This window comes from Nycticebus coucang, chromosome 6 (genome assembly GCF_027406575.1).
Source record: "Nycticebus coucang isolate mNycCou1 chromosome 6, mNycCou1.pri, whole genome shotgun sequence".
NCBI lineage: Eukaryota > Metazoa > Chordata > Mammalia > Primates > Lorisidae > Nycticebus > Nycticebus coucang.
Window position 1 is genome coordinate 44,754,930 of NC_069785.1, and position 24,867 is coordinate 44,779,796.

General features: G+C 46.7%; 3 protein-coding genes across 14 annotated transcripts in view; 1 reads left to right on the top strand and 2 right to left on the bottom strand.

Moving 5' to 3' along the window:
- The window catches only part of STARD9 (StAR related lipid transfer domain containing 9), a 133,049-nt gene extending 132,731 nt beyond the window's left edge, over positions 1 to 318 (top strand). For all 7 annotated transcript variants that reach the window (XM_053593647.1, XM_053593648.1, XM_053593649.1 and 4 more), the window contains one exon: positions 183 to 318. In XM_053593647.1, coding sequence (XP_053449622.1) covers positions 183 to 284 — 102 coding nt within the window. In that variant the 3' untranslated portion in view covers positions 285 to 318. The remainder of the gene's footprint in view (positions 1 to 182) is intronic.
- On the bottom strand, positions 292 to 16,445 carry CDAN1 (codanin 1). 4 transcript variants are annotated; one of them, XM_053593661.1, is made up of 28 exons: positions 16,327 to 16,445; positions 15,603 to 16,081; positions 15,171 to 15,377; positions 14,810 to 14,979; positions 14,565 to 14,678; positions 14,404 to 14,482; positions 13,859 to 13,979; positions 13,565 to 13,674; positions 13,016 to 13,105; positions 12,079 to 12,154; positions 11,411 to 11,616; positions 10,990 to 11,107; positions 10,706 to 10,852; positions 10,386 to 10,552; positions 9,716 to 9,803; positions 9,389 to 9,478; positions 9,137 to 9,191; positions 8,840 to 8,973; positions 8,665 to 8,768; positions 8,285 to 8,443; positions 7,807 to 7,870; positions 7,570 to 7,648; positions 7,195 to 7,343; positions 5,528 to 5,635; positions 5,321 to 5,384; positions 5,010 to 5,191; positions 4,744 to 4,851; positions 292 to 4,184 (listed from the first exon to the last, which is right to left on the bottom strand). In XM_053593661.1, exons 1-28 carry the CDS (start codon positions 16,414 to 16,416, stop codon positions 4,059 to 4,061), a joined length of 3,684 nt encoding a protein of 1,227 aa, XP_053449636.1. In that variant the 5' UTR covers positions 16,417 to 16,445; the 3' UTR covers positions 292 to 4,058. The 4 variants fall into 4 exon arrangements, 3 of the variants coding, with proteins under 3 accessions (XP_053449636.1, XP_053449634.1, XP_053449635.1); XM_053593659.1 differs by having other exon boundaries at positions 15,171 to 15,374; positions 16,327 to 16,436; XM_053593660.1 differs by lacking the exons at positions 292 to 4,184; positions 4,744 to 4,851 and having other exon boundaries at positions 5,049 to 5,384; positions 16,327 to 16,436.
- Positions 16,446 to 18,026: 1,581 nt separating this feature from the next.
- TTBK2 (tau tubulin kinase 2) overlaps positions 18,027 to 24,867 on the bottom strand; it is a 143,254-nt gene continuing 136,413 nt past the window's right edge. For 2 of the 3 annotated variants that reach the window (XM_053593656.1, XM_053593658.1), the window contains one exon: positions 18,027 to 24,865. In XM_053593656.1, coding sequence (XP_053449631.1) covers positions 24,403 to 24,865 — 463 coding nt within the window. In that variant the 3' untranslated portion in view covers positions 18,027 to 24,402. The remainder of the gene's footprint in view (positions 24,866 to 24,867) is intronic. The other variant, XM_053593657.1, reaches the window with a different exon arrangement.

Consider the following 24,867-nt stretch of genomic DNA (forward strand, 5'->3'; position numbering starts at 1 on the left):
GGTGAAAGCCAATGCTTAGATCTGAACAGTGGAGCTCAGGGGCCTGTGAACCCCAGGCCAGTAGAGCCTTAGGTGCTTCTCCCATCGCCACAGATGAGGGTGGCTACTTGGGGGTGGAGTGTGCCCTGGCACATGCTCTCAGGTCTGTTTGCACCTATAACCCCCTCGCTTTCTGCTTTCAGGTAGAACTTGGTGCTCCAGGCTTCCCGCCTCAGCTCCTAAGCTCCTTTATCAAACAGCAGCCACTAGTGATTGCCAGACTGGCTTCCTTCCTCGGCAGTTAGCATCTCACCGTCAGGATGGTGCTGCTAAAGACACAGGCCCAGGATGCTTCAGAGACACTTGGCAGCTCTGTGTCACCTTCTGTTCCCTGATGCAAGAAAAGCCAAGGCTGTGGCCAGTTAGGCAGACAGCACTGGCCCAGGGTTGCCAGCAGAGCCCCAGCAATTCTGGGTCACAGCTGGCACCTGCAGAGCGAGCAGCCTGAGCTCCTGGCCCTGGCTGTCCAGACTGCATGAAGCTCAGCTCACTTTTTGGATGTCTCATCTTTATTTCTGTCTTTGGGACTCTATGGCAGACAAGCCACTCAAGAACCAAGACTGCACACAGCCAGCAGAGCTGGGCACCTCCTCAGGCTGGTAGGGAGGCAAGCAGTCCCTGGCCAAGATTGCTCTGAACCTGCCTCCAGCACCCAGCTTCACTGTGTGATAGAGTATTAGAACATACCAAACAGAAAAAGGGTTTAAAAAAACAGCTGCACAAACCAGAACACTGATTCAGAATCTTTTCTCCCTTTTGAATTTTTGCAAAATGCCTCATTATTCAGAATTTTTGCTTATTCTCTCCCTTTTCGTTGCCCTTCCAGGAGGACATATGAGTCTCTGCATCAGAGTCAAGAGTGTCAAGTGATGCTCTTGTATGAAGCTGTTGCTGTAGGGCTCAGTAAAATGGGAGACCATTGTGCAACCAGATGGGACAGATCTGGGGTCAGCAAAGGGGACTTAGCTATTTGAGGACTGGTCAGGGAGGGTGGCAGCCAGATGCTGGTTGATGACAATGTAGAAGTTAAAGACATTCGAAACTGTCCTTTAGAAGATGAGAGAGAAAAAGAACTCCCGGAGGAGGTAAGGGACTTGTTAGGAGGAAGCACAGTTCCATACCTTGCCTCCTCTCATTCTGAGGTGGTGTCTCAAGCATTCCACGATGATGTTCTGGTCCCACCTATGTTAGGATGGGATGGAAAGTGGATTCAGTGTTTTCTTGTACCTTAGCCTGGCTGAATGTATGCTCTGAATATTTGGTATGTTTACCTGGTCATGGTAGGGGTGGAAGAGATTCCCATCTTTAGTTCTGGTGCCCAGAATCTTTGGTGGAAGCATATGGAGATTGAGAAGATAGGGTAAAAGGGTAAATTTCTGTATAGTGTAGCAGAGATTTATTTTTCTAAAAGTGTATGCAGGTATTTTTTTCTCTTACCTCGGATTAAGATATTTATGTATTCATCAGAAGATTTTTAAATTGCTTTTAAAGTTTTATTTTTCTGGTTAATTTTTTTGGTGACATTTGATATATTTAACAACCTATTTATGTACTCCCACCTCTTTTCATATAAACCTTTAAGACTACTGACCAAAAAGGTCAGGATATTTGTAAATTGTAAGTCCTGTGTGTACTTTCACCTGGTGTGACGACTATCCTAGAATAACCTGAGCGTGTTACTTGAGCTCAGCAGGATTTAGGGTGTGGAGATCATGCTGGCAATACCCACTCGTGGCCCAGTTTCAAGCGTGCACTGAGTTGTTTCCTGCGAGCTTGGCACTCTTTGCAAGGTACATAGCAACTAGATTAAATGCCCAACTATAGCCCAAGTGAGACAAGGAGGGAGGATTCCAAAACAGTTGCCTATGACTACAGTGCTCTGGGATTCTGAGGCAGAGCCAGCTACGGGAGTCTGAATGGGTAGATAACCCAGGTGAGTGTATCCCCCTTACTAGAGAAACCACACACCAGACCTGACTGTTAAGTGAGAGTATTAACTGACCTTGTAGCAAAATGTTAAAGTGAGGCCAGCTTTTGGTTTAGATGGGTGGTTCTCAAACTTTAGCACACATCTTAATCACCCAAAGGCCGTGATAATACTGGAGGCTGGGCCTTACCTCAAGTTGCTGATTCAGTAGGCCTGGAGAGGGGGCCCAGGTGACACAGAGGTTGCTAGTTTGTGAACCACACTGTAAAAGCTGCTGGTTTAGATAACAGAGAGCAGACATATAAGAAAGGAATCTGATTAGTTCTCTGGTTCATTAGCTGCCTGTCTCCATAATCCTTAGTGTAGCTTTTAAGGTGCACACAGGCTAGCAGGAGTTTCTTTCATCAGAATGTTAAATTTCCATTGAGATTCCCAAGAACTTGGTTTTAGCTCAGTGGGCCTTAAGCTGGGGCTGGTTTACAGCCCCAAGAATTCAGTCCCAAAATCTTTAGTACTTAGGTTTTCCTCTCCTGCTGGTCCCATGTCACACCTCAGCTGGGTCCTCTGGAACAAATCAAAAAGTAGCCAAAAGCCTCAGCTTCCGGGGGCATGGGGTGTGGTTCTGTCTCTGGGCACAGAAAGAGAAAACATTTCTTAAAACTTTTATGGTTCCCAGGCATTCAAAACACATTGGATTTAAAGGAAAAAGGTTTGGATGCACAAACTTGTCAGAGGAATGACTGGGATGAGCAGAGGGAAAGGAAAGGCATAATATATTTAGTACGATCACAAACACTCCCAGCTTTCTGGGTTGCTGGGATTAACTTCCTGCTTTTACTATGGCCACACAAGTGGATCCCTCTAGGGAATTTTATTACCACTTAGTCAAAATTAATTGTTCATTTGGATATGTGGCCTTGACAGTTATAATCAGGAATAGAATACAGACCAATTCTGAGCCAAAACAAACACCTCCACCCTAACAAAACAAACATAAGAGCTGCCCTACCACTGGTTCAGTAGACGTATCTTGTGAGTAGAAACCATAAATTCTCCTAAACCTTTCTCCCACATATGAAAAGATTTGCCCAGGCAGTGTTTTTCAATCTTTTTTATCTCACGGCATGCTTGAATGTATAGTTAAAATTCTGTGGCACTCTTGATTTAAAAAAAAAAAAAAAAGTAAAAAATATATACTTACTGTGCTTTGAACTTTTTTGAACACAATTTAAAGATTTTACTTTTCATGGCACATGGATTAAAAATCACTGTGTCCAGGAAAAAATGGCAGTAAATTAATAGCAGAGACAGGCTCTGTAGAATAGAGCCTCCAGGCATTAGTAAGGCCAAGCAGCTCACTTTTGTAGGACACAGAGAAAGCCCACCTCTAAGACAGGTGAAAATAACTAAACAGCAAGCCCTTATTAAAGGAAACAGTTTATTTTCAAAAGCTCTAATATTCTGCCCTGTTCTTGGTCCTGGGACAGAGATAGGGGCCTACAGAGTTCCTACCTGCACAGCAGCTGAGGGTACAGGGGTAAAGCCAGATTTTAGTTGGGTGAGTCCTACCTTATCTGTTGTGCATTTTTAAGGAGATGGCAGTTCAGCTCCTGGTGGTTAAAAAAATGCAACTCCCAAGCTTCATGCTTTAACTTTCCTCACAAGTTAAGCAGACGTCATATACCTCTGTCATGATTTCCCAGACCATAGTCTTAAGAGATGCTGGGACAGCAGCAAGTGAGGCTCGACTCCTATGTCCACAGGCCCACTCCTCATTTAGTATCTGAGTGATGAATGCCAACTCTTCTACTCCAGAACTGGAGTCTCTAGGCTTTTCCACCATAATCCTGAATCAGGTGAATGCTCCTTCCTTGAGGATTCGGGTGGGAAGCCTGCAGTCAGTGGGATGCCAAGCAGCCCCACGTTTGCTTCACCTCTGAGGAGGAGTTCTAGTTCTAGACCCTGCTACTCATGCCAGTGACGCCCAGCACTGGGCACCAGGGGTGGCGCTGGGCTCTCAGGCCTCCTGCTGAGGCCCAGGCAGGGTTCCAGAGCTGTGGTGAGACACTCAAGGCAGGCCCCCTTTCCAGTCCTAGCTCTGGGCCAGCACAGCCCCCCGGTTTGGCTGCACCAGCTCACAAACTCTCAACTGGGGTTCTGGCAGGTGGGGCTCTGCCAAAAACAGGTTAAATAGTGTTGCTAATTCTTCAGAGAAGTCCTGGAATTAAGTAGAAAAATGACAGAATAAACAGAACAAATAGGATCTACAAAATTACAGACATAATTCTGGATGGTTCATCCTTTTTACTACAGATCAATCCCAATATCAAGCCCTAGCTAACCAGTGGGTACACAGTAGCCTGGCTGTTATTTCCCTCCAACTGCTCTCTACAATGAAAGGGATATGAAATGTCATTAGTACTTTCGGAGGCTGAACTCTAATGGGAGTTCACCATCTACTCAGCACATCTATTTAATCTTGAAATGATTAGTCCCATTTTATACACATAGATGAGGAAACAATGGTTAATACTTTTGAGTGATTTGGGCAAAGTTAAGTACTAGCTGAAATCAAAATCCAGGTTACTCTGATTTTAAAACCCCACATACTCTGCTACGTTGCCTTCCAACTAACTGCCTTCCCTCCCTCTTCCCCTTCTCCACTAACAGAACACTGGACAAAAATTCCCCTAATTTGGCCCATTGCCCCCTTTCAGTACAAACAGGATCTACAACACCTGCTCCCTCCATGTAACACAAAGATGAGGACTCCTTACCCCTGGCCACTGGGCCTCATGGAGGCTGCCCAGGCAGGCCTCGATTTCCGTCCGTCCCATCAGACCCTTCTCGACCAGCTCCCGGAGCAGGAACAGCAATAGATCCCACTGCAGGACATAAGCAGACCCAACAATGACCCTGCTGACCCGGACTGAGATAACTGGAGTCCATCTTAGCATGAATAGGAAAAGGGCAATAAAGGGTGGTGGGTAAGAACAGATGGCAGACAGCTCTGAAGGCTTCCTGTCCCCCGTTTCTGACTCACCTCCCTTGGCCGTGTGTCTGCCAGAAGCCCCACATTTCTTGGGCTCAGCAGCAGCTGGAGTGGAACTGGCCCTTGGAAGTCATCCTTCCACAGGGAGAGCAGCATGTGCAGAAGCCTCCGCGCCTTCCCCCTCTCCAGCCTTTGCTGTGCTGGGGGCCCTAGGATAGGAATTTGGTCTGCAACTATGGGAAGAGAGGAAAGCCAGCTCTAATGATAGCAGGTCCAGGCTCTGTGTTACTAATCTTGCTTGTACCCAACCCTGAGATTTGGGGGATCTGGCAGGAGAGTGATTTGATTGAAAGGAACCATACCAAGGAGGGATGCTAACTCCACAGAGCACTTTGCCAGATGCTGCTCAGCAGGTGGGCACAGAAACTGTGGGGGAAAAGGGAGACCCTAGACATCAGTGCCACCTTACCACTATAAGGATGGCCCTCAGTCAGTGTGGCTCTGGTTATTAGGTCTTAGACAAGGACACACAGAAAAGCATCCTTCATGTGGCAGATGCCATATCTCACCTGGCGGCACCGCAGCGTCTGGCCCAATTGGCCTAAGAGCTGCTCCAGGTGCTCTGGGGTCACTCCCTCCTCAGGGTCCCGAGGCCCCACAGCCATGGAGAGCACGTCCTGTAGAGAGCAGTGTGAGACTTCAGTAGGGTGAGACTTCACACTGGTGCTGGGACTAGGATGCCACAGATAATTTAGCCTGGGGAGGGGATCAACTAGTGGAGAAAGGCAGAAGGAAAACAGGGCCCTAGGGGGGGTGACATAACTGAGTCAAGAGGCCCCTAGACCTGGGACCTGGGTGGGACAGCACAGCCAGAAGCAACCACGTGGACAAGAGAGGGAAGAGATGGAGCAGGCGGGCTGAGGGATGGTGTGCTGCCAAGGAACTAGAAAAACGCTACTGAACTTGAGATAAAACTGTCTGCCAGAATCTCGGCCATCTTATTCTTAACACATTTAGGGAGACTACCCAGTCAGACACAGTTGCAATACTTCCTATGCTTCCCTGGTCATCTATGAAGAGTTGAGGTTTCAATACAGAAACCCTCTGCACACCAAGAACCAACAGCTAAAGGCCCTAAGCCTTCCCTCCCTCCTATAACCCCCATTTTCATTCATTATTTCTGGGTCTATTCCAAATCTTTATTTCTCGATCAGAGTCAGACAATAAATACTTTAGGATTTGTGGCCCATAAAGTCTCTGTTCCAACTACTCTCCTAGCCTCCATAACATAAAAGCTGCCACTGATGACTCATTAACAAATGGACATGGCTGGGTTCCAATACAACTGTTTACAAAAACAAGCAGTGGAGGCCAGGTGTGGTGGTTCATGCCTGTAATCCTAGCACTCTGGGAGGCTGAGGCAGGAGGATCGCTTAAGCTCAGGAGTTTGAGACTAGCCAGAGCAAGAGCCAGATTCTGTTCTAAAAGTAGCCAGGCGTGGTGGCAGGTGCCTATAGTCCCAGCTACTTGGGAGGCTAAGGCAAGAGGATCACTTGTCCCCAAGCGTTTGAGGTTGCTGTGAACTACGATGCCATGCATTCTACTAAGGGCAACAAAGTGAGACTGTGTCTTTAAAAAAACAAAAAAAACCCAGACAAGTAGTGGGCCTGAACTGGCCCATGGGCTGTTTGCTAAGCCCAGTTTTATAGACAGTTTGAATTTTTATAGTTTTGTTTTTTGGGGGTTTTTTTGGCCGGGGCTGGGTTTGAACCTGCCACCTCTGGTATAGGGGGCTGGTGCCCTACTCCTTTGAGCCACAGCGCCATCCTAGTCTGAATTTTTAGAAAGCAAGTTCATTCACAGCCTGTGACTAAACAAGCGTCTGCTCCCACATAGAAGAACATTATTGAAATCATACCCAAATACTGGGGTGACTGTCCCTTAGAGACTCTTCTACTACACTTTAACCCCACTCCCATCAGCATCTGTGTAATAAGCATTCAGTCACATCTACCTTTTTCCCCTTTTGAGTGATTCAAATACCAAAAGTTACAAGGTAACAATTAGGACAGCCATTCAGTTCAGCTTGGCTGAGTAATGAACAGAACAGGAACTAGCAGGACAACACAGAAAAGGTCTACACAAAACACTGGAGCTGATGTGAGAAAGGCAAGAAACCAGGAACAGAGCAGGGAGTGGGAGCAGGGAAGCCGGAGGGAGTAGGGTAGCTGTGTACTTTGATCTCGGAGATGAGGTGGGAGGGGAGGGGAGCGTGGTGCTCACAGGCGCGGGAGCAGCCCCTCCGCTCCCCCCAGGCAGCAGGCTCAGGACCCTGGGTTCGGAGTGTGCGACTCACTGCTGCCTTCACCTCCCTCCTAATCAGTGCTGCGGGGCAGAGGGAGAACAGAAAAGGGGTCACCTGAGTGCCCGGCATAGGCTCACCATACCACACATACCCGTCACTGTTCCCTGCTAGCTGAGTCCCCTCTTCCCCAATCACCTCCAACTCCCTGCTAGTGCAATTTTTAAAAACTTGGATTCCAACACAACTGTTTACAAAAACAAGTAGTGGAGGCCTCTATGGGAAGAGAGGCCCTTTCCCAGACCTCACCTGTGATGTTAGCCGACAACCAAGCACAGGCTTTCTCTGTGGCAAGCCCCACGGCAATGTTTTCTGCACTGCTTAGAACCTGAGAACCAGAAGTTGGGCCAGGGGAGCATTGGGTACAATAATGGAAGCCAGAACTGGACTGACTCACCCACTGCACAGAAGCCTCACACAGGCCACGCTTGCGCCTCTCCCACCACAATCCCTGGCCTGCTAGCTGCAGGCCTCCTTCCTACGTACTGCTGCCGGGGTCTCCTCGGGAAGTAGGGCACGCACAGCCCCAGGGCTCTTCCTTTGGCAAAACCTAAAAGGAGACAGGAGGGCAGTGATGTCTAGATTTTCCAGCCTGGCTCAGGAAGTGAATGCCCTGAGCCTACTAAGCACCTGAGAGGGGAGGCTCTGCCTAGAACAAGCCCTGTCCCCCCTTCGCCCCACCCCAGGGGCTGGAGAAATGAGAACCCCTATCACCAGCCCTACAGCATCAGACACGCTCCCAATTCATCATTTGTACTTTGTGCCACAGAAGTTCTAAAGCCAAAGACATGAGCCTATAGAGGAGGGAGATAAAAGAACAAAGAGAGGTGGGAGAGAGAAGAGGACAGGCACAAGAGAAGACACGTCAAAAGGGATGTGAGTGTGAAAGAGGAAAGAAAAGACCAGACCAGACCTGAGGGGAGCTAAGGAGGGGAAAGGGTACAAACAGACTGGTGTTTCTTACTCCCGCCCCTGGGTCAATGCCTGGGTCCCGTGGGGGCACAGCTGGGAACATAAGATCTCCAACAGCTGAGCTGGATCACCCCCATCCTGTCCCTGCGTCACCAGCTGCTCCTGGAGAAGTAATTCTGCCTGGTGCACCAGATCTGCCACCAGTGTGGCCCTGCAGCAGGGACAGCAAGGTTTGGGGGATTTGGAAGGGTTGAATCGGAAAGGGGCTGCAAATTCAAGGAAACCTGGTCAGAATTTCCTTCAAAGGGTGTTAGCAATTCAGCCCCACACCCCCAACTCCCACCACCCCACTGACTTTCCACAGTTTGGCAACTGAGGAAAATGAGGAAGAAATGGCAAACGAATTAGACCAGGCCCCTCAATCACTCTTACTTGATATGTTTGACACAGTTCGATCCGATTCTCTCTGCCACAAACTCCACAGTCCTGCGCAGGGAGGGTGGTTGGTTGTGGAAGAAGGCCTGGGCCAGCTGTGCCTATGCGGAGGAGACCGGCAGTGAAGGCTTCCTTCCACCTCCCCAGGGGCCTGCCTCCGCCCTGCCCTTACCTGCAGCCCCTGGGGAGGCTGGGGAGGCTGGGCTCCCAGGCTGGTGGTGGTGGTGGGCGTGATTTTCCTCACAAAGCCCCCACTCCTTCCACTGCTGCCAGATACCCACGAAGCAAGCAATTTCCGGAGCTCTCCTGCACCAGAGAAGTCCAAGTTCTTAGTCTGAGAACCTGCATCCTGGACTGAAAGAATTTGTGGCACCCAGGGAATGCCTAAGAACTTAACGCCATGAGGGAGTCAGGCCAAAGGGGTGCCTCTGGGTACTCACGAAGGGGCGGGGCAGACTGGGGTGCTCACCAATGTAGGGACAGCAGGTGTAGAGTAGCTGCTGGTCCACCACAGGCACACGGTCCTGGGGGAGAAGAGGCGGCATCGGGAAGGCAGGCAGGCTTCTGTCCCTCCCAGTGTACCCAGAAACGGGAAAGTCAGGCTGGACAATTCTGTGACATTAAGTCTCCATCCTGGCCTGTCTCCTGCTGGGCCTTCCCCAACAGCCCACTCCCTTTATTTCTGGGGTCCCCATGGTTCTGGCTAGACCTGAACACTCACCAAGCCATGCTCGGAGGCTACGGTGTCTGCCTCAAAGGTATCCAGCTGATGCTCTTCCAAAAAGAACAGGTCCTCAGGGACTATGGGAATCTGGCAAGAGATAGCACAATCACAGTTCCAGTCTATTCCAGAGACTCATCACACCTCCCACCACAGGGGGCCAGGTTTTGGGCACCAGGTTCCAAAGCAACCTTCTCTGAGATTACAGTAATTCCCACACTTCTTCTGAGCCTTCACCTTCTGACCCGTCTGATTTAGATTCAGACATTTTCCCCATCTCCAGCCACTAAAGTCCCGCTCCCTCTGTCTGGCCCTCACTTGGCCCACCTGGAAAAGCCAGCCCAGGACAGCAAGCAGCAGCAGCTTGTTCAGGAAACACATCTCCCCTTCATTCTCCTGCGATAAGACCAAGCTCCTGAACAGTAAATGGAGGGTGTGAATGATCGGGCAAGTGAAAGCTCTCACTGGCAAGGTCATTCTCAAGAACAGATCTCAGAGGGACTACTGGCATGTAGGCAGTCAGGACCTCTTTATTTCCCCTCCCAAGTCTGTATTCCCTCTCAGCTGGGCCACCTCAGAAATAAGAGGAAATGGGCTATGGTAGCAAGCATGCGGTACAGGCTGCTCAGCCCTTTTTATAGACTGCAGGCTTGAGCAATGCTCTCCCCCATTTTCTCCCCTCAAGTCTTAGCCTCCTTTTTTTTTTCTTTTTGAGACAGAGTCTCACTCTGTTGCCTTGGGTAGAGTGCCATGGTGTCATCACAGCTCACAGCAACCTCAAACTCCCAGGCTCAAGTGACCCTCCCGCCTCAGCCTCCAAGTAGCTGAGACTACAGGCACCTGCCACAACGCCAGACTAGTTTGCCTATTTTTAGCACAGATAGGGTCTCATGCTCCTATCTGAGCTCAAGCAATCCTCCTGCCTCAGCCTCCGAGAGTGCTAGGATTATAAGTGTGAGCTGCTGCGCCTGGCCTGCCTCAGCCTCTCTTTACTCACCGATGTAGGTGCAGTAGGAGAGTAAAGATGCTCCGGTAATAGTCCAGCAAGGGCACAACGTGGTCAGCAAAGGAAAGGAACTCCACCACCCAGGGCACAGTGAGCACTGCGCGGTGGGCCCACAGCCCCTGCTGCAGCAGAGTGTGCACATCCAGGACTGGAGGGACCTGGGAAGGCCAGTGCTCAGTCAGTGGCAGGTCCCCAGGAGGGCTGGGTAAGGCCCTCTAACCTGCCTGGTTCCAGACTAGCCAAGGAAACCAGACAACTTCGGTGCCTTGCTGGTCCTCCCAGCTCCCTCCCTACCAGAATCTCCCATTCACCTGGCTCCTGAGGGCCAGAATGGAGTCCTGAAGCTCACCGGTCGGGGGTGGTTCAGGCCCCCGGTAAGGCAGGAAAGCCACAAAGCCCAGGAATTTAGCCAAAAGCCTCAGGCTAAGCAGCACCACAGCAAATTGCCTCCTTTCACCCTGAATGGAATCAAGGGAAGTAAAAGGCCCCAGGCATAAGGCTTCTAGAACAACTCCAAACCTGTTATAAAATTTTTCTTAAACATATCCCCTTCCCTCCTAGTCACAGCCCATAAACTCCCATCCCACGTCCTAACCTGCCAGTCCACATCTGACTCCCCATCATCACTTGGCTCGTGCTGAGGCAGGGCCAGGCTGTTGAGCTCCCGGATCTTCAAGCTCAGACTATCCATGAGATGCTGGTTAAACTGGAAGCTAGGAATGAGGGGGTATGGAATGAGTATGGGACGAGGTACACAAAGAACCAGAATTAAGATGGGGTGCTCCAGACAAAGCGTCAGTGGGGTAGACGGGGAGGCCAAGGAGCAGTGAAGTTAGCAATGTGGGTGGGAATGAGACATGAAATGGAGTTAAAGTGTGAGCTGGAAGGAACCAGAGATTACCTGGCCTCTCTCCTTCTACTCCAGGCAAAGGAGCCTGGGGAGCTTCTTATGCCTTTGGGAAGCCAAACCTCTCCTGGCTCTGCCCCATTCCCTGCAAGATACAGGGGACCTTTACCTGCTGGCACTAAGAATGAAGTCCTTAAAGAAGCCTTGACAGCCTGGGAAGGTGGGGGGCGGGCAAGGCCCCCCACTGCTCTGAGGGGCCACAAGCCGTTCTTGTAAGCGCCGTAATCGCCCCAGCTTGTCAGCTCCCAGCATGCTCAGCACATCTGGAGCTTCGCCCAAGACAGGACCCCCAACACCATCAGGGTGCTGACACATCTGAGTGAGGGAGGAGAGAGGAACAAATCGAAAAACCACTAGGTAGGAGACAAGGACTAAGTAAAACACGGAGAAAGTACTGCCTGCATTTATGAAATGCCAACTCTGGGTTAAGAGCTTTGGACTTGTTTTTTAAGGTCAGCTTTATGGTCTTGTTTTACAGGTGAAGAAACTGCTACTGCAGGATAAAGCATTTGTCTAGGCTCCTGACAGTGAGGATTTGAAACTAGGCCTGGGTACTAAGCATAAATCAAGGAAGAGAAGGTGGTAAGGTGCTGGGTGAGGGCCTGGGGCACGCCCGAGAGCACTCCGGGCTTTTCCCTGACTACAAGAGGTTCGGTCACTACCCGAGGAGTAGACTTCTGTTCTACTTGCCTGCCTGTCAGCTCTGTCTCAAAGTGTTAGTCGTTACTTAGCTGCCCATAATATCATTGTAGATTAACCTCCTACTGGGGCTGTTACCTGGAGAAGTTGTTTTTGGAAAAGTCGAACAAAGTGGCTGTGGCTGCAGGCTGCGGAGAGTTGACCCATCATGGCTCTGAGGGATTAAAGTCAAGAATAGAATATGCAGGAAGGAAGTAAGAGGGAGAAAGATCTTAAGAGAAAAATCCATCCTTGGGCTTTTTTTTTGAGAAAGAGCCTCAAGCTGTCACCCTGGGTAGAGTGCCGTAGCTCACAGCAACCTCCAACTCCCGGGCTCAAGCGATTCTCTTGCCTCAGCCTCCCAAGTAGATGGGCTTACAGGCGCCCACCACAACGCCCATTGTTTTGGCTGTAGCTGTCATTGTTGTTTGGCGGGCCCAGGCTGGATTTGAACCCACCAGTTCTGGTGTATGTGGCTGGCGCCTTAGCTGCTTGAGCTACAGGCGCCAAGACCATCCTTGGGCTTTTTGATCCTTTACCAAGGACTTGTGCAGACCCCGGTAAGGGACCTATTGTCACTGTGATCTCTCAAGACTAGAGGTATATTTAACCAACAAGAATGCTATCCCTCAAATCTTCAGTCCACGTTGAGTGGCAGTGAAAGTTACAATCAATGTAGAAGGTAGATGTCTGGTGACAGAGTGCGTCCTGTAGGGTTGTCATCTACCCATGCAAAGTCATCAGACCCACCCAAACTGAATCATGGAGAAAATAGAGGTTGGAGTGGTCTATCCAGTGACTAAGAGCTCTGTGCTTTTCTAAGCATTTACCATTACAGAATAAATATGAGGCACTTCTGAGGGAAAGACAAATCTCCATTGAACAGAGGCAAAGTTGTCAATAGCTTGTAGAAGAAAACAGCTTTGAATTGGAAAGAGCAGGGGAAAAGCCTTTCTTTAATCAGCTCCCCAGGCATTACTGAGCAGCTTGCTACCAGAAACCAGAGAGACAAGGTGACCAGTATACGAGTACCCACCTGATCCTGCTGCCTAAGCCCTTCTCAAAGTCCCAGCCAGGCTCCTCATGACGATCTTCCCATTCTCGAAGCACCTCATAAAACACATCCCTGACACACACAAGAATGCCTGATCAGTCAGCTGCCTCTAACTCATTCCCAGTAGAGCTTTCCCTTGCATGGAAGAGGAGAGGACAGGACAGCCCCATTTTTCAATCTCCCCACACCATTCTCTACATGACAATAATGCTGTAGACCCAGCATTACTTTTGAAGTGAAGTTCATCTTGGCACACCTTGTCTGAGAACCCTGAGACTAGTCATATACCTGTAAGATGCCTGGCTAACCTCAAGGGTTCAAGTCCATGGGCAAATCAGAATGAAGCCATGTGGCCCTTGATAGTACCATCCTCTGGACAGTAAGGAGCTGAAGGACGAAGAAAAGCTCCTGACGGTATGAACCCACCACCTATTGGTGCCAATCTCCTACTAGTTATTATAAAACTAAATAGCTATTTAAAAGAAAAGGAAACCTCATTCCTTCCCCCCAAAGTTCCCTTTTTCTCATCACCTCTGTTTTTTAAAAGTATGAAAGGCTCGGTCACTGGAGAAGTTGGCACGATTGTCCGTCTCTGGCTGGAAGGAGACAGCTTGAGCAGAGGGTGGCATTGCTAGAGAGACCTAAAATATGGCAGGGACATTAGGAACTGGAGCCTGCAGGGTTATCCTTAGAAAACTTCATCTTCTTATTCTTGCTCAGAGTCAGTCCACATGACACTTAAGTGTTGTGAGCAGAGTTTCCAAATTTATGAAGGCTAGGAAGGGTCAAACCCAGAGTAGTAGACATCTAAGCTGGGATCACTACCTTGGCAACACTGCCTTCATAGGCAGCTCGAAGGTGGCCTTGCAGAGCTGGTGAGAAGCACAGCAGCCGCTCATTCTCAGCAAGCAGCTTTAAGGTCCCTTTGTCCAGGTGGGAAAGGACCCTACAGGGGCAAGAGCACATATGACTGAGACTTAGACATGAACTGCTAACAGGAAGCAAGCACATGCACAAGACACAGAGCATATCGAAAGCATGGAGCAGGAACATAAGCCTAGATATGGACAGCAAGGTCATGGGCCAACCATCAAAACTGATGGAGGCTAAGGGGGAAGAAATGAGACCACAGAGAGCAGGGCCAGGAGAGAAGAACAGGGACATTAGCTATAAACCCAAAGGTCGACTGCCAAAACCACAAGGGTCCACTTGATTGTTTTAGGGGCAAAATTCGCAGCCTTGACACAGATTCAAGATTATAGGATTATAGGTAGGCAAAGGTCCAGGGCCACTGCAACTGTGTTAAGCACAACATATATCCAAGTAGCCAATGCAAATAAGGCCCAAATGCTTCACCCAGGGAAACTCACTGAAACTGACGTTCCAAAACTCGCACTGCGAAGAAGACACAATCGTGGATGTTCTGGAACAGTGGGGTTTCCACAGAGTCTAGAAAGATAGTACCAAGTGTCAGTTAAGGATTATCCCATCTCCAGACCCCCATCTCTCAAAAGAAGGCTTGTTCATTGACCTAGGGCATCTGGACTCGGTTCAAGGTTGTTGTTCTTGGCAGTGACCATCCTCCGGACAGTAAGGAGCTGAAGGACGAAGAAAAGCTCCAAGAAGAGGTTTGGAACCAGGTTCTCTGGATACAAAAAGAGATACTATAGTACTGGACGCTACTTGGAATCCAGGCTCAGTTCCACATGCCTGATCAATTCTCTCACCCTGCATTTTTACAAGTATCTCCACTCCAGCTCCCTCTCTCTCACTCACCAGCAATGCACGAGGAGTAGACAAGGGCTACCAGTTCCAGGCGCTGCCGGGAAGACACTCGCGCAGGGTTAGCAGCTTCATCTGTGAGGTTCCCTGTCCGGGTAGGAATTGGTGATCCCGATTCTGGGGTGGGACAGGTGGGGACAGGTGACTGCTGCAGCTGCTTGGAGCTATGGGGATAAAGAGATGCCATGAGCGGTCCATCCGGCTTCCCTACTATAGCCACACTCAGGTCCCTCCAGAGAAGACAGCAGCAGCCCAAGAAACCTAGAATCCCCAAGGGGAAAACAAGTCCAGGGTAAAGCCATGCGGATGTCCCACAGGGAGGAAGCTAACATTGCAGGGAGTGGCAAGGCCATACCGCTCCTTCCTGAGCATCTCCCGCTCTTCTTGCAGACTTCTGCACCCTGGGGGAAGGCCTGGGCCCCAAGGGCTAGTGTCCAGGGCTGAGGGTTGGGAACTGGGGACACAGCTGATTGGGGGTGAGGTGAAGCAGGTCTTGGGCTTGGAAAGTGACCGCTCTTCGCTCACCGGAGTTGGGTTGATCCTGCGTGAAGGCTTCGTCCTGCTGAGAGCAGCCACAGGTATTTCTCAATTTCCTACCTTCAAACACCTCCCCTTCCACAATCACAACAGCTGAGCCTCTCGCCAAAAAACCAAAACCCCCCTCACCATCATAGTTATCTCACTCGACTACTGTTGTGCTCTGCTGCAGAGTACCCAGCTCTGACTTACTGACTACCCTAGCAGAGCCTTAGAGCCACCCTTCTCCTGCATGAGGGCTGATTCTCACCCTGTAGGGCCGGGGGGAACCGAGCCTACGGGAGGGAACTCCTCCAGGTTGCTGAGGTTTGGTGGATCAGAGAGCGCCAGGCTGGGGCTGCCGGAGCCTCTAGGCCTCCGGCCGCCGGCCCAGGGCGGGCTCTCCCCGCTGACCCCCTCTTCGGCTGCTCCCGGGCCGCGGCCTCCTCGCTCCCGGGCCGGCCCGGGGCACCGCCTCCTGCCCCCGCGGCGGCCTGGAGGGGCCTCGGCAGCGGTGCTCGGGGGTTCGGTGGGAGGGAAGAGCTGGCTGCGCGCTCCACGGCTACCCCGCGGAGGGCCTCCCGGCCTCCCTGGCAAGGCTGCCGAGGCGCCCGGGGCCTTGGCGGGGGTTGGAGGGCCCTGTGGGAGGACGCGGCTGCTCTGCTCTCTCAGGAAGTTCAGCAGGAACGGGACGAATTCTTTCCGTAGTGGCCGGAGTGAGCTCAGAGCGGCTGCCTCCCCAGGGTCATCCTGGGGAAGAAGCAGAGGTCGAGGGGCAAGAGGGTCAGCTGCCAGCCCTGGGTCCCGAGCAGCCAGGGCCGCAGGGCGCGCCTGGGGTGGGTGGCCCACTAATGGGCGGCCCAGGCACCGGCGCCCAGTTGGGGCTCACTCGGCCCCAGCCGGCAGCCAGGCATCCTGGAGGAAGGGGACTGGAGGGCTGCTATCTCCCGCGGAAGCAAATTCCCGTCAGGCCTGGGGGCGTGTCAGCGCGGTACCTCCGAACTCTGAGTGCTGCGCGCGATCCACCGTACCGCTGCTTCCACCGACACCTCCTCTCGCAGCAGCGACTCCAAAACCGCCGCCATCCCGGTCTGGGCGCCCTGGAGCGACTGCGCAGGCGCCGGCGCGCCACGGGCGGCCTGGGAGGGGCGGGGCCGGCGGCGAGGAGCGGCCGTTGGGTCTCGGGGTTGGGCGGGGCCGGAAGCGGGGCGGGGCCGGCGGGCGGAGGCGGGGCCGTCCTTCGCTCGGGCCTGTGGTGGAGGCTTGTCTGGGTCCGCAGTCGTCACCAGCAGACCGGGTGGTAGACTTAGGGCAGTCGTACAGTCCCCAGTGAGGCCTTGGCCTTGGCTTGAGCTGAAACTAGGGACCTTGCGGGACTACGCAACTCTGGGAAGACCACGGGCCCGGCAGAGCAGACAGAGGGTAAAGGTGAGAAATTCTCCGAAAAGAGACACACCACCTCTTGTGGTGTGACTGCTCTAAACACATTCAAGAGTTGTTTTCCAGATTCAGCTGTTACCATCCTAAAGAAGTTATGAAATTAACATAACCTCTCATTTTGACCTTGTCTTTCTCGAAGCCTGACTTTTCAATCTTTTGTTCAAGCAGCTTTCCAGCGCTCACCATCGATTGTGAACACAATCATGTTCACTACATGATTCTTGGTCTGAGGTTCTTATAATCCCCAAGCCACCACAATCCTTAAAGTGCCTTAGGCTACCCTACACACAGAACTGCCTGTTTGTAGCTTTACTCCTTTACACATAGGTTTACTTCAAGTTAATATTTCAACTGTTTTGCAGTTGAGATGTAGAGGCAAATTCATGACTAGGTTTTGGGAGCTTATTTCTTAATCTCTCATGTTACTTATTTATTTTGAGAGAAAGTCTCACTCAGTCGCCCAGGCTAGTGCACTGGGTCAGCCTAACTCACAACAACCTCAAATTTCGGGGCTCAAGCGATCCTCCTGCCTGAGGAGCTGGGACTACAGGCACCAGTGACGAAGCCCAGATAATTTTTTTTTAATAGTAGAGACTGGGTCTCCTGCTCAGGCTGGTCTCAAACTCCTGAGCTCAAAGAATCCACCCACCTTGGCCTCCCAGAGTGCTAGGATTACAGGTCAGAGCCACCAGACCCAGCCTCTCTTTTATTTAAAGAAAAAAAAAAAAAAACCTAAGAGACAGCATATTGGATGTTGCTCCTCAGTGAGAAATCAGGAAGGGAGTCCAGGCAGAGACAAACAAGTGGCACTAACATTCCAGGTCAAACCAGACCAGGATGGGGAAGCAGTGCCCTCCTGAATGCCTCCTGAGAGTTCCTCTGGTTCAAAAAAAGATTACAGAGGGTGGGGTGAGCAGGAATCCCTCCAGTACAAGGGGTATCTTTCCTGTAGAGAAGGAAAAAGTACCTCCAGCCCAGAATGATGGGCTGAAAAGGAGCTTTAAATACTTTTAATTTTATTAGAGGGAAACCATCTCCTATCTCTGAACTCTGGCTTTCACCTGCAGGGACACTGAACACCTAGTTTCTATTCAGTCCAGAACTTCTTTTTCTAGTTCACTTCTAGATGTGGTACTGCCATTACAGTAACACTTTCTGCTCCCAGTTGATCTTGTAACCTTTGATGAATTCAATAACTTTATTAAAATCAGAAAAATACTTCCCACTTGAAATCCAAACCATCACACAATTAGAGTTTGCATGCGGAATGAATATTTTATTACTAGATTATAAAAATAAAATACAAAATAATTTTAAAACAGAACTTAAAACACTGTACAAAGCTTTAATATGATACAAATGGGAAAATTAAATAAATATTACACTTTTATGTACAGATGACCTATACAAAAGCATTCTGTGTCTCTCCCAATACTTTATATGTCCTTGGTTGCCTGAGCAAAATCGCCCAAAGGGAGCTACTTGGAGGGGAAAGGGACACAATACAGTACCACTGGAGGTATTTTAAACAGCAGTTTCTCATCTCTGACAGCAAGAAGGGGAGAAGAAAGGGAAAGAAAAGTGAAATTATTAAAGCCATCTATTCTAAATCATTGGTCTTGTTCAACAAGAGAGAATTCTGCTTTATGGCTGAATCTGATTTAACAGCTCCCACAGCTCATAATTTTTAAGATTTGTATCTAATTCCAATGTAAATGTTTGCCCTCTCCCTCTTTTTACCTAAAAGTTGGGAACTTGTAAGTAAATGGCCCAATGACATATACACTGCCTATTTCAGAAAAGGAGTCAGAAGTGGGACCAGGAACTAACTGTGTGTCAGAGAGAACGCAGGGGGCTCAAGCCGGTGTCATACCCAATCCAATTACAAAGTCACAAGTTTTATTTCCTTAATCTTCTTATCTTTGTATTTCTGAAGGCTTTTTACCTTAGTGGACTAATATACCCATCTGGTGAATAGATTAAAGAGAAAATTGTTTTGGAAAAAGTCTTAAGAGCGTTCCCCTCCCTGGGTAGCTCCCTGAAATAAATCACATTCAAGCTCTGGTAGCCTTGTTTTTACGTAGTTGAGTGAAGGATACCCAGATAGAGTATGGTAAAAAAGGAAAAAAGCATCATACAGCATGAGTAGTCTATATAAAAACTTTGTTTACTCAGCTCTTTTAATTGAGTGAACACTTACTTACAAAACAATAACAAACTACTAAAAACAGACGTAAAATTCCTATCCATTGTTACGGAAAATTAGGTTATCAACAAATTATACAGTCACAGGGGCTAAAAGATCTGCCTCATCCAAACCTGTTCTCTAGGTTAAGGGACCCAGAAGTATCTGAAAGACATAGGCAGAATCACCAGCATAAATACTGTGCCCATATTTTTACTTCTAGTTAAAAGGGAGGCAGAAAACTGACAATAAAAGGAAAGGCTTCACTTCTTTCACATGTCTCCTTAAGACCAAGGATCCAGAAAAGTAAGGAAATAAATCATTACTGAGTAATTTAACTTCTTTGCTATTCAGTGTCTTGAGATTGTGTGGAACTTCAAGGTGATCTTGATACTGTCACATTAATTACTTTTGTGATCCAACTTTGTGCAAGGGGAATAATTAAACATCAAGCTTACATAGTTTTCAAGTAGGAGCAAACAATGACAAGTGAATTAGAAAATGTCTTGATGGGCCAAGACTTTAATGTCATCCTTCCATGTCCAGCCAGAGATTGAAGTGTGTAGCATCTGAATTCCCCTTTAAGTGGACAGGGATCCTCATCCCATGTAGTTACCTAAGAACTACAGGAATTCCCTATATACTTCCTTGTAGTTTTCCTTAGCAATGTTGGGTAACAGAGTCTGAAGGATCCTGAGATTACTTTACTTACACTTCTCATAATTGCAGATGCAAGGCAAAATATTGAGAATACCCAATGACACGGTGAGTTTCCACTCTACTTCCACAACCTCAGGTTCACGCCAGGTGAGGACAGGGAAGGAGGATATCCTGACAAAAACATGGGATTTTCAATGTGCTATATATCCTCCCATATGATCTGAGGACTAGACCTACCTTTAGTTCACTTCTCTAAGGTCTAAAAATGCATCTGTGTTTTCTGAACTTGCGTGTATACTGTATTGACATGTAAGGACTACCATAGAAGTTACATGCCTTAATCCTGAAATACTTTTGGTATTAAATCACAGTTGAGTAGAAATTCTGCTAATAGACTGTCTACAGAACCAAAACTCAAGAAAGTTCAACAGTGCAAGAGTGGCTATCAACCATTCTATCTCCTCAGTGATAACAGATATTGAAGTATCTTCCCCTTAGGTTAAGTCCCAACACATCTATGGTAAATACACATAAACAGAAATGAGCATTTACTATATTTTAATATAGTAAATGCAAACAACTTAATTCCAAAACATAGGAACATACGGAAGAAATGGTTCTCTAACATATAGCATGTTTTGATAGATATAAAGGAATGGAAAAAGTTTCTAAAATATGAAAAACTTTGATCTCCAAGGCTAACTCTAAATCTATCTACAAATAAATATATTTTCAAATAGCCAGACTAAGATGCATTTTCCCCCCTAACTCTCATTAAATTCTGAATTCTGGATCCTGTTTCTCCTATCACCAATTCCTAATGTTAGATTAGGAATGTAAAAACTGGGGGAAAAGCATCTGTTTTTAATTCTAAGCTACTGGGTATGGAAAAACTAATTACAGTTTTAACTATCTGTGTCTGGGTTTATAAAACATATGCCAACGTACATTTTTCCCTTGTAGATTGAATGCAACCATAGAAACGTTAGAATAAAAATCCATGGCCTGGAAGGAATCTCTGATGACTACTGAAGAACCTCAAAGTTCCCATTGTGGCTAGGGGCTAAACGAAAAGACACTGTACATCTAGAACACTAAATTAGTAAGCAGCTGAGATTTCTTTAGTATTTGAAAGCAAATAATGTAAAGTGGATAATGACTACAGTGGGTCTCAATTACCATTCTGCTACTTATTTAAGACTTGATTAACTTGGCAACTTTTACAAAAAACATTCACTTCACAACATGCAACTTAAAAAAACAGTAAATGTAACTATGCCACTGTTAGCAAGGCCAGCTTGCATACCAGAGTTGAGAATGAGAGTACTTGCTTGCCTAGGGCTTAACATTCAAAGATATTTGTAATCTGTGTTTTTAAGGTTAAATTTAATATGACTAAATTTTCCCTTTTTTGTTCAATTCTACTTATAATTAAATGCCTTTAAGCTATGGAAGAGATTACTATGTGGGATTTTATTATTTCAGCCGATCCATATACCCAGGAGATTTGGCAAAATAATTTAAGAGGAATGCTACCTAAAGGGATTGAGCTGTTGCTATCTTCTGTTCCACCCAAGCAATTCCAAGGACTAGACAAGGGAGGGCAGGGGCAGGCTTGAGTGGGTAACCATTCATTCTGTTGTGAAGAAACCAGGAGGTACCTGATTTTGAAAAGACAATATCAACTTCTGCCTCATACTACTTTCAGTATAATTTGGCTTGACTTTAATGGCATATCCTCATCTTAGGTAAAAAACCAAATTTGTTTAAAATTACTTGGATGATCTATGTCACTAATTTCTGAATTATGCCATCACTAAAAACCTCAAAATAACAACAACAACAAAAAAAACCCCAAAAAACCTCATTCTCTGTATCATACTTTAAATTAAAACAAAAATTAAAGTCCTTGTGCCAAAAGTTCTTGCTCAGGGCTGCAACTTTTATTTTTAGCTTGAGTGACACCTAACATCTAAAAGCATGAACTATATTTTTAAAAACCATAAAGTAAATCTCAGTATAGGATAGTGCTTCTAAGTGGACCTCTTGATACATTAGATATAATCAGTCTGTTTTCTTTTTAAAGTATCTTTGGTTAACTCTTTCCTCTACAGGCAAAATAAAATATACTGACACAGTGAGACTTTATCTCTGGGTCTTGATGAGTTTGTAAATGCCATTTAGAAAAGGGGGTAACACAGTGGGAAGACTGGAAGAAAAATGTCAGGACCAGAGAGAGAGAGAAAACATTCAGTCGCCACACTGCCCTCACTGTCAGTTTTGAATGCCAGCACAGAAATGCTGGTAAGAAATAAAATCCCACACATACCACAGTTGTAGCTTTATCAGCTTTTCCAGTGGTTACTAGTAGCACATTCCTGATGAGAGGGGTCAGGATTTAAAGCTGGCTACTTTTAGCATAATTTAGCTAATACAATAGGAAAAAGTAATGCATTAATTATCCCCCCTACTGTCCTCTACAAAAAAGTGATGTGAAAAAAAGAAAAGTAGAATGACACTTTTAAAGAAACATTTTAAAAAATCTACTTATGTCAGACCCATGATTATCATCCCAGTTATCCACTCTAACCATAAGGACAGAACGATGTGATTAACATGACAAATCACTGAACCAGCATTACAAGCATGTCCCAGTCATTTTTTTCCCCTAACATAATATTTTAAAATGAAAAATAACTTATCTTGGCTTGTTAAAGACTGCCAAACCTTGCATTACCTACAAGGAAGGCAAGAAGAATCTGAGGTGTCACATGCCAAGAACATATTTTCAGAAAAATAAAGACAGGCAAGGCCCAAGTGTACACGAGGCACACAATAGAAAAGCAATTTCGCCATCTGTGATCTTAAAATTACAAATGGAGAATGAGAAAGTATGAGTTTATATAAGCATATGTCTCTATATATTTATAAATATGTATACAATTTACCATGAAGACATGCAAATAGTGTTATAGCAACTATTATACAGTATAATACAGGATAGGTCTTCCAATATTACAGTTGCTTTAGATAAACAGCAAATACGTCTTATCTATTGCATTCCTCTGTAGTGTTTGCAACCGAAGAGAAATTAAGATTCCATACTAGGCTACATTTCTTACAAGAGACCTTATATGCCTCTATGTTTTTAGTTTGTTCTTTTAAAAAGCTCAACACAGATAAAGAGAACAAGATAAGTTCAGTGCAGCTTCAGGGCAGCTTTGATGCAGCATAGAATATGTTCACTTGGTGAGGAAATGTATTTCTTTCATTTTTTGCTTTCCAATTCAATAATATTGGCAGCAAATACAAGGTCAAACAGAAAGCACAGATGTTTGCTAGAAGGCAAATTTCAATAGTAAGCAGACCAATTAGATTATCTGACCTTAATATGGTCTTTACAACATAAAACACCTAGAGAGAATAAAAGAGCCTGTTTAAAAAGTCTGGTATACTTAATTTTGCCCAATTCCTGTTAGATGAGTAAGATTAAAACAATTATGATCCTCTGTACAGTTTCATAAATTAAAATTACATGGAAATCAAGCCAAGAGCCCAAATACAGAACTAAATTATAGAAGTAATAAAACATTAAAAGAAAAATATTTAGGCTAAATTTATTTCCCCAAATATTCATTCCTTATTGGCCAAATGTATAAAATACAAAGTTTGAGGATTATAAACCTCAATAACATACCTAATTTCTTAATTTTTTTTTTCTAAATCTCTAAAGTCACATTGCAAACCATTGTCCTTCCCTAGCATCATCTTAGAGGTTGACATTAGAAATAACTGGTATCTAGAAGACTTAAGGAAGCAGACTACTATGTTAGTTTTCCCTCTACAAGGAGGAAACTTACCAGGGTGGAAGAGGGTTCTTCTATTATGAAGGATATTGCACCACATTTTGGCCCTCTCCCCCTAAACACTAAAGCCTCCAAAGCAGCTCTAATTAGAATTTTCTTTTGTTCATGTAAGTTTCTCAGTTATTTTTCACAATAAAAATGTACTAGTTTAAAAACTATTGCTCCCTCCAAAATTATTAGGGAACTAAAAAAAAAAAAAAAAACATTTAAAATTCTATTTAAATCAGATTTAAAACTCTATTAGAACATATTTTTTAAGATAAAAGAAAAGGGATCGGATCAGGCAAGAAACAATGGCTTTAAAAAATGTGAAATCAAAAAAGTATCAATGGAGACAAAGAATGGAATTGATAATATTGTAAAAAAATGTGAAATCCCGGGAGGTTACTAGGAATGAAGCAAAGTAAAGGTACGAATTCTCCATACACTGAATAAATAAACAAACCAAATATATATGAGTACTGGCTCCCTGGCAACAGACTTCTTATATAATCTAATATCTGAGCAATGACTCTCCAGGGTTGGAAGTTTTGAATGAAAATATCAAACAAGAAATTTCACTTTTGCAATATAATCTTTGAGTAAAGGATTAAAAAATTAGGCAAAACCTCTTAAAATTCCATTCTGACTCCTATCCTAACTGCAGCTAAAAAATGAGAACTCATTTAATGAGTTTTCTCCTGCTTGGATTTTGCTGTATTGTCCCTTCCTATGCAAAGGCATTAATTCCTGATCTGCCTGCTGCTTGCCATAGGTAATTCCTTATCATACATTTATGCCTTCTTAGAAATAACTGATCATGTTACTTTCTTTTGCAAGAGAAGATCAACACTGATTTTTTGAATAGACAGTACGGGGACAGACATGCATCAGGTTTAAGAGGAAGATCTCACACCTTTCATAGAGTTGCAGCCCGGCTCCTATCTGCTGAGTTTACTGGCTGGCTTACTCTTCCCTGGGGGAGTTTTAGTGCTGGCTGAATGGTGGTGGAGGCTGCTGGATCCTTTCTGGCCATTCTTGCTGGGTTTGCAATGCTCTTGTTGGCAGGACCTCCTGGAGGAGGAAGATCCTGAGTGGCTGGGAGGTGACTTGCTTCTCCCCAGATGTGGGGATGAACTCCTCTGGTCATGGTGGGGCCGTCCAGACCGAGATGGTGAGGAACTAGATGTGCGAGGCAATGATGAACTTCGAGGAGAGGCACTGGGACTCCTGCGAGGGACAACTGGACTCTTGGGTGGTGTTTTTGGAATGTGAGGCGATCCTGGACTCTTGCACTGAGTAGTGCTCCGGGGTTTCTGAGATCCGTTTTGAAGAATTTGGGCCAGGCGGGAAAAAAGGTCAGAGTCAGAGTTACTACTCCCTAGGACTTTATATCTGCGTAACCT